At 44.4% G+C, this 15,538-nt stretch overlaps 1 protein-coding gene across 1 annotated transcript in view; it reads right to left on the bottom strand.

Annotated features, from left to right (window-relative positions):
* Fstl1 (follistatin like 1) overlaps positions 1-15,538 on the bottom strand; it is a 53,512-nt gene that overhangs the window by 13,409 nt on the left and 24,565 nt on the right. The window contains exons 3-5 of the mRNA XM_021185316.3: positions 5,436-5,540; positions 2,289-2,418; positions 109-141 (exon numbers count right to left, since the gene is read on the bottom strand). Of these exons, the coding sequence (XP_021040975.2) occupies positions 109-141; positions 2,289-2,418; positions 5,436-5,540 (268 nt within the window). The remainder of the gene's footprint in view (positions 1-108; positions 142-2,288; positions 2,419-5,435; positions 5,541-15,538) is intronic.

Here is a 15,538-nt window from a genome sequence, read left to right as displayed (position 1 = left end):
AGAAGACAAGATGCTTGCTTCCTGGAACTTGTAGAAGACAAGATACTTCCTCCATGAAAAGTCTCCACCCTAAGGTGCACACACACTGCAGAAAGGTCAGGCACTTACCTGGGCTGGCAGATGGACTCGCAGACTTCTTTTCTGCAAAAAACAAAAACAAAAACAAAAAAAAACAAAAACGAAAGGAGATGTGTAAAGCAAAGAGAAGAATAAAAGAAAATGTCTGTTTCTAGAATTAAAACTGCCAGGTCTTGCAACCTTGTCATAATTTTACCTTAAGTCCTTCCCCTCCCCCCTTTCTTCCTTCCTTTCAACTCATTTATTTTTATTTTATGTGTATGGGGTTTTGCTTGCATGTATGTCTGTGTGCCAGTGTGGCCAGTATGCATGTTTGGTGTTTGAAGGTCAGAAGAGAGCGTCGCATTCCCTGGAACTGGAGTTACAGATGGTTGCCAGCTTCTGTGTGGAGGCTGGAAACTGAACTCAGGTCCTCTGAGAGGGTAGTCAGCACTCTTAACCACTGAGCCATCTCTCCAGTTCTCTGCCTTCAATTTTGAGCTTTTCTTTCTTGTAGCATCTAAGGATGTCTGTCTGTGGACACGGGATTGACCTTCTAGATTTATATTCCTTCCTGCTGGGTTGAGCAGTTCCTGGGGTTTTGAAATTTCACATGGAGATTAATTCTGCACAGAAGTTGGAGAGGAGACTGGTATCTGGGACAAAGCTTTGTGTTTTTCCAGGAAGTCAAGAATGGACTGTCTGGGCAGGCTCTAAACTTGGAAAGGTCTGGTGGCTAATTACCAATTATGCTTGGAAATCCATTTTTCCAACCCTGGAAAATGGTAAGAGTGTAAAATAAAGGAAAATAAAATATTGCTAGGTTGAGAAATGCCCTAAAGCAGGGTAGGGAGAAATTGACCTATTTTTTTTTTCTCTAAAATGTATGGAAGTCCTTTAAGGACATTTTTGCCATTGTGGACTACTGATGCAGTTACCTTACCTACTCTACAGCTGCAGATACTACCGAAAGCAGACCCAGGTCTGATGCAGGAAACAGGACAAAGGCCCCAGCCAGTCAGTTCAAACCTAGTAGGCTCCTGAATGTGAGGAGGGAGCATCTCCAACAAGAGAAGAGGTCTCCCCTGCCGGGAGCTGACACTGGACAAGCTAGTCACTAGCAGGTGGTCTTCCTGAGATGGATTTGCCTTAGATTAAAAATTTATGACAGATTTGCTCTGATAGGCAAAACCTAGGAAATATCCATTTTAGGAAAGATTTATGTTATTAATATGCTTTTCCTGATATTATCAAATATATATATAACTGTCACTAGGTATTAGCCCACCATTTTGAGCAGATCTCTGCAGAACAACAACATCTATTTGTCTATATAGGGGTGCTATATACACAAATAGATGATTTCTTAATTCTTAATGATGATCCTATAAGGATTCCTAGAATTATATCAGTATTTATTAAATCCCTTTTATAGTGGGACTGCTATTAGGTCTTTTGTGATAGTCAACACCGCAATGAAAACTCTACCAGTCTTTAGTGTCATGAGTTAATTGCTTCTGAGATAGTAGGCAGGCATCCAACTCTTCAGAGCACATTCCAAAATGGTAAAACCATTAACCAAAGGTCGTAAAAAAGGAACTAACAATCTATTATAGGTGTTGGGACAGAAGGTAAAACATTGACTGGGTTTATGTATACGAAACTTCACTAATAACTTAGTCATGTTTTTTTACCTCTCCATGAACCTGTGGAGCTTTGACAAGTGATGAATGTTTAGCCAGAGAGTTACACCTAATGGGTATGCATATAAAAATTCCCTGTTTAATAGAACAAAGGCTGCTTCACTTAATCTCCTGCTGTTTTAGGATGCGGTGCTAAATGGTTTTCCCCCCTCTGCCTCAGAGGAAATCAGAAGGCAGGTCAGCTAGGGAAGCAAAGTGACTTAGAATTGAGATAGGAAAACATTTTATTATTATACAGCAACCCTACATTTCTTTTAAGACTTTTAAGTCTTAACCCTGTTGACACTCTTCCTCTTCTGCTGCCTGAAGAAGAACCAAGAAAAAAGAAAGAGGACCCACCAGGGCTGCCCACCCCCCAGCCCCCAGCTCCCAGCCCCCAGCCCTCTCCCCCCCAGCCCCAAGGCCCCAGCACTCTCAAGCTCTAGGTAGTCGTGGACTTGGTAAAATGGAGCCAGGCCACACTGCTCTGGTTTCTGTCTCTGTCTCCCCATCATAAGACCCACCATTCAGTGATGACATATGCCTTACCTTTGCAGTGCCCATCATAATCAACCTGGATCTTGGATCCAGTGAGACAGGCATCTCTATGAAGTTCACAGTGGTTGAGGTAGGTCTTGCCATTACTGCCACACACAGGCCTCTTGTGAGGTTTGCATTGCTGAAACAGACCAGCAGGAGGGTGTTTGTGTAGCCATGGAGGCCATATGCACTCACCCTGCCATCTTGTCAGGTGACCACCTGACAAACCACCATCAGAGATGGAGCCTGTATTCCGTCAGAGCCCAGGGAACCCAGTTCTAGTCATCAGTGAGTCTACTATGCTTGATGCAGCAGACACTCATTACCTCAAGTTCTCCATGTCCCTCTGTCTATCCTAGTCCAGTGTGAGTACACAAACACTCTGCTGTTGCTATAATAGTTGTACTACATGAATCCTCGCTGCAATGGCATGAAGAGGCTGTGCTTTCAGGAGGGGATGAAGTTACCAGGGCTCCTTCCTCATGAACAGATTTCAGGCCTTTACAGAAGGGATTTCAGAGCATTTATGTCTTTGGCCTGCTATCCTTTCCTTGTGAGAATACAGTGTTCAAATGTTCACTGGCAAGAAGAAACCAGGCCCTCACCAGACAATAAATGAATTTGCTTTGATTTTGCACCTCACAGCCTCCAAAACTGTGAGAAGTATACAAGTCTATGATTTAGAAAAGTATCTAGCTCAGGCATTCCACAATGGAAATTCTGTCTCTGTCTCTGTCTCTGTTACAAGGACTTCTTTCTCTTCTTCTCTGTAGTATCTGGGAGCTATTCAGCTTTTGTCCTGATTTCACAACCAGTGTTGTAAGGCTGACAGAGAGGGTGAAGGACTGCAGGAAACCATAATGGACAGAAATACGGAATAAAGTTCATTTGGCTTGTAGGCACACTAGAGTTACGTGAGGTATGAAGGGGAAAACAAAACAAAACAAAACAAAAACAGCTATAAAAAGAAGCAGAGTTCTGAGCCAGGAAGTGACTCTGACCCCTTCAAGGTAAGAAAGGTGGACTGTACTTATTCACTGAGCCGGCATTTACTACTGTTGATCACCATGTTTTCCACGCTAGGCAAAACCAACATGGGTATTACAGCAACTCCTGGGAATTTGTTTGCTTAGAATCACACAATTACCATGGACAAGCTGAGCCTAGAAGTCAGATTTTTAGTCTAATTTATGTTACCATATGGTAGCATACATACTTCTAATGCAGACCTCCAGCGTGAAGGGATCCTAACAGGATTAGGTTTTAGGTTTCAGGTTGGTACATTTTCCCTTAAATGCAATGAGTTAGGGTCTAACCCATTTCCAGGATACAGGGCAGCTTGATAGAAGGGAGAAGAGAAAAGCCCATGGCCATTGTATTCACATTCATATTAAGAATGAAGATTTATTAAAGTCTTGCTTACTTCTCAAGGCTTATTTTGCCTTTCAAATGCCACTTAAAAACAAAACTCAAAGCTGACACTCTGTCTGATAATTTAAAAATTTGCATATCCTTTGACCCAGAAGGTGCCCAGTGGCCATCATTCTAAAAAATAAAGGCTATTTGTAAAATGATACTATTGTTGTGGTAAACAACCCCAGAGAACCACTTAAATATCCATCTCTCAGGAAATGAATGAATAAATTTACATTTCTAAATATTACACAGTTGTTTTAAAATGAGCTAAAAAAAAAATCTATGCTGATATGGGTGGCTTCCATGGCCCAAAGGTTGCAAAGTAAATTGCACAGAGCTATGTATGGCAATGTTATTTTGTATAAAATAGGGGAAACTCTAGTGTTTAGAAAAGTTGTTAATGCCAGTTACCTAAGACTAATGAGAACTGAGAGCCATTAGTACAAATGTCTAAATACCTATGCTATTTAACACATAAACAATTAGTAACTTTTTAATTTAAAGATAAGTTTAAAATGTACTACCATACCTAATTTCATGTATTGCAATACTGTTTACATATTAAGTAACACTGCAATGGAGTGACTTCATAGAGTTTTAAGTTGAAGGAAAAAAGGAACCATTTACTCTTACAGAGTCTCCTCAGAACATTTTTTTTGGTCACTTTTTCAAAGTGGGTCAATGTGACGAAATTACTTGTGACTAGCCATGTGACGTCTTGTTACACCAGCAGTCAGTGGAATTACAAAGATTGTTCAACTATCACAACCACTACCTCAAAGAATGGACACATGTTGGATTTGTATGGAAAACTACATAATTCTTGCTCCTTCAGATGCAGCACAAAAACAAATAAACCCAAAATTCAAAAGTTAAAAACTCTGACAGACTAGAAACTAGACAAAATATTGATGTACATCCTTTCATGACTCATGCGTCCCTCTGTCCATCCTTCCTCACCGATGACCGCATCGTAACACCCCTTCCTCTCTCAGCCTCAATTGTACCCTCCTGTACACCTCTCTGTGTTATATGTGTGGTCTGGGATCCACATGGGAAGGAGAACATGCGTTTTGTTTTTCTTCCTGAGCTTGAATCATCTCACTTAATAGTACACCTTCTAGGTCCATTTATTTTCCTACAAATTTCATTTTTCTTTAAAGATAAATAATATTTCTTTTTATATCATTTTAAAAACTATTATTTTATGTATGTGAGTGCACTGTCACACCAGAAGAGGGCATTGGATCCCATTATAGATAGTAGTGAGCCACCAGGACCTTTTTGAACTCAGGACCTTTGGAAGAGCTGTCAGTGCTCTTAATCACTGAGCCATCTCTCCAGCCCTGAATAATAATTCATTGTCTATATGTCCCACATTCACATCACCTGCTCATATGCTGATGGACAACCAGACTGGTTCTATTTTCTTGCTAACATCATTTTTTTTCTTTTTTGGTGTTCATGTATGTATCGAGGCCAAAGATCCATATTGTGTTGTCCTTGGTTGTTAGAGTTATCACTATGCCTGGAGCTCATGATTTGGCTAGAATGACTGGTCAGTGAACTCCATGGATTTGCCTCCTCTCGCCCAGCACTGCGGTCAGCACCTCCTGCTGCCATGCCAGCCACCTGTGTAGGTCCTGAGGCTGTGATGGCAGCAAGCACATCCCCTACTGAGCAAGTTCTCAAGCACCCCCTAAACAGTCACCACCGTCCATGCCTGACATCAGGACTCACCTCAATGCAGAGGCACGTGGGCTCCCCCTTCTCTGTGACGGCACATTCCCTGCCAGCTCCACAAAACACATTGGCGCAGATCTTGGATTTGCTTCTTGATTCCTCCTAAAACACAGATCATAAAGGATGCCACGTTACTGAGATGAGCCCAACACAGGATGAACCATTGGTGGTAATGACCTTTCAGGCTTGGGGCTTCCGTGTGCCACAGGAAGCATCAGACTCACAGGCATTGTCCTGGCTCAGGTACAGGCACTGAAGATTGTTCCCCTAAGAGCAAAGCAAGAGTGACTTTCTTGCATCCTTCCTCATTAAAAAAAAAAAATACGGTTTGAGCATTTGTGATAATGCTAGCACTACGTTAAGGGCTAGAGATACACAGGGCAATCTTTGATCTCATGAACTCTGTGACTCTCAGGGAGGAACACTCTCAGGAAGGGCCACAGTGGGTGCTCTGGGGAGCAGGGATGTATGGGAGAATCAGATGGCCCTTCCTGAAGATTCCACACCTTAACTGTCTCTTTAAGGATGAGAAGTCTAAGCTAGGAAGAAATAGAAACACTGGAGACACATCCAGACATCTTAACACCAAGGCATTTAAGTGCAATACCATCTGAAAGGATAGAAGGATGGTCACCATGTGGATATGCTATGATATTCAGCCACTCTCTGTGTGTACCCAGGCTACAAGATGAAGAGGACCAAACCCACTCCAAAAGGAGAATGGCCCCCAAGCTTCTTGCTGGTCAGGTTTCCTGTTCAGACAGATGTTACAGAACTGCAGGGAGAGGAAGGTCTGTAGGCCACATGTGGATTGTGATAGGACCGGTTTGTTGGTGGTACATTCCTTTACTCCCACGACATTCACCCCCCAGCTCTGTGGTAGTGGTGGATAAACAAAGACAGGGATTCCCCCGGCGCCTCTGTTCCGCTAGGCTGGCCTGGCTGAATCACCCAAGGCTTCCAGGCCTTAGACGACTGGGCTGGAGCTGGTTACGAAACAACAAAGACAGAAGAGGCCTAGGAATGACTTGGGTAACAGCAAAGTCCACGTTTGCAGCCCTTGCCTACAGTGTATCTAAAGAACTCATACCTACAAGGCTTACTGTAACAGTAAATGTCTTAAACGGGGGAACCAGGAACAGGACAGACAGACACCACACACACACACACACACACACACACACACACACACACACACACACACACACACGGAAACAAAGTAGAGGCTTGAGAGGTGATGGGTCCAAAATAGCTGCTCTGCTGCCACTTGGAGGCTGCTCTGCAAACTCCAGGTTATTCTTGTCTCCCATAAGCCCCCTTGCCTGCCATGCAGAGCTCTCATTGGTCTAGAACTCATTTGCATTCTCAGATCTCATTGGCTTACATGCTGTTGCTAAACTAACTTTTTTTAAAATGTTGCTAAGGAGAATTCAAAAAAGCTGGCAGACAGTGAAGAAAAGAGGAAGTAATTCCCAGAAGGGTGGAGGATGGATTTAGATCTTTGTTTCCTAAACAGAGAGGGGGAATAAAATTGAGCAAACTCTTCAGATAGACAGGGCTCTCCCTCTTGTGGGAGCTGTGTCTCCGAGCAAAAAGCAGAGCCAGAAGGGAATAGAAAAAGACAGTGCTGATTGTTATAAAAGACAATTCCAGTGGCCTCTTCAACTTCCCTGAGCTGAACACTTTAACCCCTGGGCCCATCACAGGAGCTGAAGATACACAAATGCACACAACAGTGAGCTTTGGCATATGTCTGCATTCAAGGAAAAACTCAAATGTTCCCAGTGTGTACTTAACTAGTCCCTCTGATCCTTCAAACTACACATCTCCTCATCTGTGGGGCAGGAGAAAATGGGGGTGGGGTGGGGTGGGGGAGGGGGCGAGTGTGATCAAGGGGACACCTTACAGGGCTGCTTGCAGAAGATCCTGCCGAGTTCAGAGCCTCATCTTGTCTCGTGTGCATGTATATTGTTTAGTTATTGGTGTGTGGGAGGGACATACCAGTCAGGGCAAGCATGTGGAGGTCAGAGGGCGGCTTGTGTGTGTGTGTGTGTGTGTGTGTGTCTTTCCATCGGGTAAGTTCCAGAGATTGACCTCTGGCCCTCTGGCCTGGCTACAAATGTTTTTACCCAACGAGCTACCCCCTCTTCTCTCCCACTTTGGTAAATATTACTAATAAACACTATTATGTGGAATCTGAATTCAACCCAAGTCATTTATTTGCACAGGCAGCTCACAGACGTTATGTTGGGAGGAGAATGCCTTTTTCTTTCACCCTAACGACTAGTACTTGAAGAGTGCAATTAAAAATGTGAATGTTTTCACACACAGCATTTCACCTTACTGCATGGCTAACCTGAGAAGAGCATGCATATGAGTATTAGCTCCATTTTACAAACGAGCAATTTGAGGCTCCAAAAGGTCAAATAATTTGCCTAAGTTCCCCAAACTAAAAAAGAGAGAGAGAGAGAGAGAGAGAAACCTCTATTCAGTCCACAGGTAACTAAGAGTCCATTTGTAAACACCTGGCGTCCCTCAAAGTGACCTACTATGGTTGGTGCCACTTAAGCACTATATATGTTCCTACAGAGTCATATTATCCCTCTTTTACAGGTAGGGAAGCTGACCTGAGAGGCCCAGTAACAAAAAGCGATAGAGTTGGACGTCCCTCCAACCAAAGGCAAATGATTCCTTTATGTTTGGTTGGTTCTTACATCCGTATGCATTAAGGTTAGGGAAACTATAATGGGAATATGGATGTTATAATAGCAAGTGTAAGGCGTTGAGATCCCATATGCAGCACTCATACCCAACCGTCTTCTTTATCTGCCACAAGTATTCTCTTGCAACCTCCTTCCTTGGGTGCAGACATAAAACATTGAAGGTTAAAATTGTCTTGAGAATTAACTGAGTCACGCCATGTGCTGTGTAACAGGAAGCGACTGTCATTACAGGGGGTGATTTATTTTCAGTTTCCCCTGCGAAATGATGTCACTGTCACCTTGGACTGTCATGACCCCATTCTTCCCTGTCTCATTGACAGTGGAAAGGTACCGCCAGTGCCGAACTAACAGGATGCAAAATGCAAAGGGCCCTGCAACCCCTGGAGGGCCTTTCATACAGCAGAGGTGGAGGAGGCTCTGGTTATACAAGCGGTCTCTTTGCAGGTGATATATCTGTCAATAGGTGGCAATCTCTCTCTTTGTCTCACACAGCCCTGAGCCGCATTGCAGAAGAGCCTTCCTGGCTGCTGCAGCTCTGCCCCGCTCTGTCCTTTCAGTGAGAAATGCAGGCGTGAGGGAGAGGAGGGTAGACCCACCAGGGACACAGGCAGAAGGATCTGCCAGTGTGGAAAGGCTGTCTATTCTGTGGTGCTCAAAGCCATTCCGTCACCTCCTCACAGTGAGTATGCTTGATTACAGACATCAAGGTCAAAAATGAAGGACACTTCCTCTAGGGAAGCGTTTCTTTGTGCCATTCAAAGCCGTCCATTAAACCCCAACATCTTTGAGAAACCAAAGTATCAGAGCCATTCCTTAAGGCTGTTGGAAAGTTCCTTAGAGTCATAAGTGGGCTTCTGTGGAGTGGCTGGTTCTGGCCAGAAAGTCTAAGGCAGTAACCTAGTCAGGGGTTGCAAAGGCCTTAGGCCACGGACTGACATACTGATGCTAACTCAGCCCCCACAACAGTGCGAGCCTCTGCAGACATCTGTGCTCACCATTCCTGTTCAGGTGTTGGCATTTTCAGTTGCATGTAATAAATGCAGGAGTATTTGGGACTCAGAAAAGCTCCGTGGGAGCACCAGCGACAGGCAAGTCAGGAAAGGGACACAAGTTGACCTGGTCCCTGAGTCTCCACAGTCCCTTCTCAAGTAAAGCCAAGAGAGGGCGCTGCAGGCAGAGGGGCCAGCTGCACGGCCTGGCACAGGGATGACGTGCAGTTCTTTCACTGTTTACACTGTCATCAGTCATAATGACTTTTGGGAAAGATAACCACATTGGCCTGTGCACAGTTTCCATACAAGGTCTCAGGCATGTCCATTCTTATAAACGTGTGAACAGACACATAGATCTGAAGGTACTCACGATGGATGAAGTATTAATAGGTAATAGGGGCTATGTTCTTTTTGTTTTGTTTTGTTTTGGTTTTTTGAGACAGGTTTCTCTGTATAGCCCTGGCTGTCCTGGAACTCACTCTGTAGACCAGGCTGGCCTTGAACTCAGAAATCCGCCTGCCTCTGCCTCCCGAGTGCTGGGATTAAAGGCGTGCGCCACCACGCCCGGCTGGGGCTATGTTCCTGAAGCCTGAACACCTAGATGTAGCTTTAAAAGCCAACAAAACACTTGTATGGTGGGCCGTGAGAGACTGAGGCATGAAGATATTGAGTTTGAGGCTGTTGTGGGCTACATAACAAGATTACTGTCTAAAGCAACAACAACAACAAACAAACCCAAAACTACAAAACAAAGCAAAAATCCCCCAAGCAACAACAATTAAAATAAATAAACAAGAAACAAGTAATAAATAAATAAATAAATAAATAGAAACTCAACAAGCTTTCTGCTGCTGATTTAGTTAGGGTTACTATTGCTGTGATGTAACACCATGACCAAATGCAACTTGGAGAGGAAAGGGTTCATTTGACTTCCACTTCTGCATCTCTGTTCATCATCAAAGGTCAGGCCAGGAACTCAAGCAGGGCAGGAACCTGAAGGCAGGAGCTGAGGCAGAGATCATGGAGGAGTGCTGCTTACTGGCTTGTTCCTCATGGCTTGCTCAGCCTGCTTTCTTATTGAACCCAGAACCACTAGCCCAGGGATGGCACCACCCACAGTGGGCTGGGCCCTCCCCCATCAATCACTAATTAAGCAAATTTGCTGACAGCCTGATCTTCTGGAGACATTTTCTAAAATGAGGTTCCCTCCTCTCCAGCTTGTGTCAAGTTGACATAAACTAACATAGTCTCCAAAGAGAAAAGCATTAGGGACTCGTAGCTAGGATCTTCCACCTTTGACCTGTCTCCATGTTGTCTTCTGAATGCATATGACAAGCTAGACTTTGAAGAGTTAGTCTCATGGCTAATTTCACACTACAAAATTCTTCTGGGCCAATGAATGCCTTTTACCAGTTGAAAACTTTCAGCTCTTGCATGTTAACGATGCTGTGTGATTGCATAGCAATTTTTAAATCAATTAAACTTATTTTAAAAATTGATGTGTGTGTGTGTATGTGTGTGTGGTGTGTGCATCTGTATGAGGATAACCTGTGGGTGCCCAAGGATGCCAGAAGAGGGTACTGGGTCTCCTGGAGCTTGAGTTACAGGTGGTCATGAGCCAGCACACATGTGGGTCGTTCTCTCTCTCTCTCTCTCTCTCTCTCTCTCTCTCTCTCTCTCTCTCAAAGGAGCTTGACACTAAGCCCTTCCATATCTGAGATGCTAACATAATGATTGCCCCAAGATGACATTCATTATGCCCTGGCCCTAGCCTCCATCTGTCAAATTCAGTCTAGTTCCAATAAACCATTCTATCTCTCTACAAACCAAGGAACAGATCATCTTCAGCCCAAGGTTTTACAGATGGGTAATTATTATTATTATTTTGGTCTTATTGCAAATAAAAAAAAGAAAGTTATTTGGAAAAAAAAAAAAAAAACCAGTAGAGGAGATCCTGTGCCCTAGTCTCTGGGTTGAACAGCCCAAAATATACATTGAAAGGTTTCTAAAAAGCCTGTTGAGGTAAAACTGTTTCTACAAAACATGGGTTCTGGCAAGGACGGACGTTCTTAAGCAAAGCTGTTCATGTTGGCTTAATGCAGCCTCGTTGTTTTGCCAGTTGGAACTGGGTCAGCAGCATCGTCTCTGTTCTTGCCCCCACCCCACTCCATTCCTCCTCTCACTCTGTCCTGCTTATGCCAAGGTGGATATGCAGCCCCATTTGCCCCAGCTCTGTAGTAGAGCAACTTTGTTGACATGAGAAAGGGTCTCCTTGCTTCGTCAGAATTAGCCACAGAAACTTCACGAGACTATCAGGACCTCTCAGATGCTCTCCCGGAGTACAAGTTCATAAGAAAGCTAGAGAATTTGGAGGAGAAAACGAAACCTCTTCCAGCTGCTAAAATCTAGCTGGAGCATCTGTCACATGACCCCATGCAGTCTCTGCACTTCAGCTTTGAAATGGAATGTGCAAGCCATCAATGGACGGGGAAAAAGAAGGGGGAGAGCTGCTCTACAGCAGTTGGCCCGATTTGCTTGGCAGTACACGAAGCATTTGTGCCAACCCCACACTTAAGAGTCCTTTGCCTGTGTGTGTTCCCAGCCACGGCCTTACCTCAAATTTAAGAGACCAGGGCCACGTGTGGATTTCGGGAGGCCTAAAGCTTGAATGTTTGGGGCGGGGCTCTATAAGAACTTGCAACTGTGAATGCAAACTGGAGCCCAGGGTTCTGGGTGGGAATGGCAAGCAAAACCAAGGAAACATGTGCTTAATTAGCATCTAGGTCGCTCCCACTGGCCATTTGCTTCATTGTTTCCGTCTTAAACAGAGCTTTCTAACAATGGCTTTGGGCCTTTTGTCAGTCTGTCCGTTAGAGCCCTGAAGAATAGCCTGCACACATATGGCTTATCTCAAGCAAGTGGCTTGCATACTTTGGCTTCCCACAGACCCACTCTTAGAGAACAGTTTTCACATTAAATGCCATTTGGGAATTCAAAGCTTCAGTTATACGAGATGAGAAGTTTCTGCAGACTATGTATGGTATTTTGTGAACTAAACTGTAATGGATGGTTTTAATTTGCAAAAAAAAAAAAAAAAAAAAAGGAGGGGACCTTAAATCTTCTCAGGGCAGGCACACAATAGTATCCATTACTTAGAGGTAACAGAAATGTTAGTCCATTTGGTTGTATATGAATTAAAACAAAACAAAACAAAACAAGAATTTTCTGTGTACTTTTGTTTTTTGATTTTTGTCTCAAATACATATTTTTTTTTTGTATACCAGTCAAAGCTTAGACTACCTGATGAAACTTCCTAGCCCAGAACATTTATCTATTCGAAATTAGCCTAGTAGATCCGTACAAGAGATTCATTCTCCATGCTTTCAGCCTAAGGTTTGTACACTTTAGTAGTCAATGTAGGGCATATAAATAGTTCTCCAGGCTTCTTCAAATAAGGAAAGGAAATGACTTCAATGTATTTAACCTTAGATCTGATATATGCCATATTAACTAAAGAATGATGACAGCACATGCCTGCAATCCCAGCACTTGGGAGGAAGAGGCAGGCAGATCAATGTGAGTTCTAGGCCAGCCAGGGCTGCACAGAGAGTTCTGCCAGCCAGGGCTATATCATGAGGATCTAGCTGAATATGGTGTTGAGCACACCTGTACCTCCAGCTCTGAATGAGGAAGATCACCTGAGTCTAGGGGCTCCATACTCGCCTAGGAAGTAAAATGACACTGCCTCAAAACAAGCAAGCAAGCAAGCAAGCAAATGAACAAAAAAAAAAAAAACAAAAAAAACAAAAAAAAAAAACAATGAAGATAACAATCTGTGACCTACACAGCACAAGGAATATAGCATAAGTTTAAAAGGATCTGAGGGCATGGCCTCCATCTTTAAGAGGTTTCTAACATAGCAGGGTGCTGAGACAGGCATGTTGACACCTGTAATCCTGCCAAAAGGGGGGCTTGTTGTACCCCCTGTAGTATGGCAGGGTCTACCCATAAGCCCTGTAGATACATGGAGAAACAAAGAAAGGACTGGGAACATGCTGAGACCACTCATGAGAGGAGGGTAGAGACATAATTAAAGGACATTTAAAACTTTCTAAAGAATATGGAGGTCTGCCAATATACTGGGTGTTGGGGAAGGAAGGAGCCATGGAGGCCTTTAGTCTTGGGGGACCATCAGGTGGAGGAAGGTCTCTGTCAGAGACACAGCCTTGGCAAGAGGGTAGGGGGACACAAGGTAGGCAGAGTCAGGTATGGACACAAGTCTAAGCAGACAGTAGAACATCCCCACTGGCAGCTGGAAATAGGGTTGGAGATGCACATCTGGATGTCATCTTGTAGGAGTGAGAGGTGGGGGAAGAAGAGCCTTTGGACTTAGGAGAAAGGGTGGGGGGAAAGGCTGAGGGCAGCTGTGGAGGGGAGGGAAAATCGGAAACAGAACCCAAGAACAGCAGAGCGTGTGCCCACCAGCCCACCAGGGGTCTCTGCGAGCAGAAAGGACACCTTCTCTCCAGGCAGATGCAGTAGCAGACTGGTGTACAGGGCTTGGCAAGCACAATGCAGGTAGGGTTACAGGCTCTCTCCTTTCTCCGTAGTCAGCAGCCTGCTCAGCGTGCGAGGGCTCTAAAGGTAAAGCTGCCAAGAGAGTAGCAGAGGAAGATTCAGGATCCTGGGAAGGAGGCTCTGAAGAATGGAAGATGAGTGAATGGTGACTGGGTAGACGCTGGGGTGAGGCGGTGAGAGCATTTCAGTGCTGAATCAGGCACCAAGAGGCAGGCTGGACCTAGGAGAGGGACCCTAGATATGTGCCTGCCACCTACACAGTGTGACTCGGGGAAAAAGCTTCATCTCTCCGAGCCTTAGTTTACCAACTTCTAATAAACAGCGGCTGTACACGATGCTCAGCTCCCTTGGACTGTTTGAAGTCCATTAAATAGCTCAAGGATTTACTACTTCCTGCGATCCTGAATACCAAGTGTTTATCTCCCTAGGAAGAAATGTAGAGAATGAGTCTTTATAGACTTTTTGAGATGAGGGTCTCACTATGTAGCCCCGATTTGCCTCAAATACAGTGTGTGTAGCTCAGGGCTGGTATTGAACTATCAGGAGTCCTCTTGTCTCATCCCCCAGGGTACTGGGATGACAGGCATGCCCACCATGCCCATCCAGTGCACTTGCCATCTGGATGGAATTTCAAGGATATTGCTGGAAGCATTGGAGTAGATTCCCATAGTCTAAGGACTTCATAAGCAATGCTTTCCCATTCTCTCCGGGGTCACTCTGGAGTAGCACTTCTCAACCCGTGGGCTGCTACCCCTTTGGGGTTGAAAGGCCCTTTCACAGAGGTCACAAAAGACCATCCTGCATACCATATATTTACATTATAATCCATAACAATAGAAAAATTACAGTTATAAAGTAGCAATGAAATGATTTTATGGTTGGGGGTCAGCACAACACGGAGAATTGTATTAAAGGGTCGTGGCCTTAGGTAGGTTGAGAACTACAGCTCTAGAGGAAACAACAATGGATACCCAAGTGGGCTGACTTCACTGGTGAGGAGCCTGCTGGAACGTTCTACCCCACTCAGATGCTGCTAATGTAGTTTTAATTCTACTTACATTTGCCTTGTATGAAAAAAGGGGAGGGGGGAAGAAAGGGAAAAAAATGGCTAACGGAAATTCACTGGAGATTCAGTCTCTTTTTCTGCCAGGAACCTGTCACTGAGGTATGTCCTGCGCTGCCAGGACTCACATTCACTCTGCATTCATGCTCCAATTATTTCCACATGTAGTTCAAGAAAAATGGTTGACTGAGGGTCTCATTTGCTTTCTTCTTCTTTTTTTGTAACTTCCCCCACACCTAAATTCCCAATTCTCTCAATTCTGACTGGTGAACACTCCAGGGCAGCTGGCTGAGTGGTCCCAGACAGCCAGTTTTAGAAGCATCCCCTGCAGCGACAGCCACATCTGCACGAACATCCCTGCTTGCTCTCTGTCCTCCATCCCAAGCAAGCTGACTCTCCATCTTCCCAGGCTTTCCCAGCCAGGAACCAATTAGCATTCATTCTTCAGAAATCTCAGTGGAATGCAGAGTTCATTGCTCTGATTTGGTGGGAGGAAGTTAAGAGATGGATAAAACCAAGAGCCATCTTGCTCCCTGTTAGTCAAGCCAAGCACTATCTGGGTGTTGCTGACAATACATGCTTCCTAGGGAAGGAATTGGCTGTGGCAAAAGAACCACAGTGGTTTCCTTGATTAGGGAGTAGCTTACTCTACTCCTCACACCTACCTGCAGATTAATTCCATTATCCCAATTTGCACATGGCTCCCTGTTTTAGTCACAATGTCACTGAGACACCGTGACCAAT

Source organism: Mus caroli, unplaced genomic scaffold, assembly GCF_978045245.1.
Source record: "Mus caroli unplaced genomic scaffold, Mus_caroli_1 scaffold_17, whole genome shotgun sequence".
Classification (NCBI taxonomy): Eukaryota; Metazoa; Chordata; class Mammalia; order Rodentia; family Muridae; genus Mus; species Mus caroli.
Note: the sequence above shows the minus strand (reverse complement) of the source record. Positions and strands in the feature narration are given on the sequence as shown.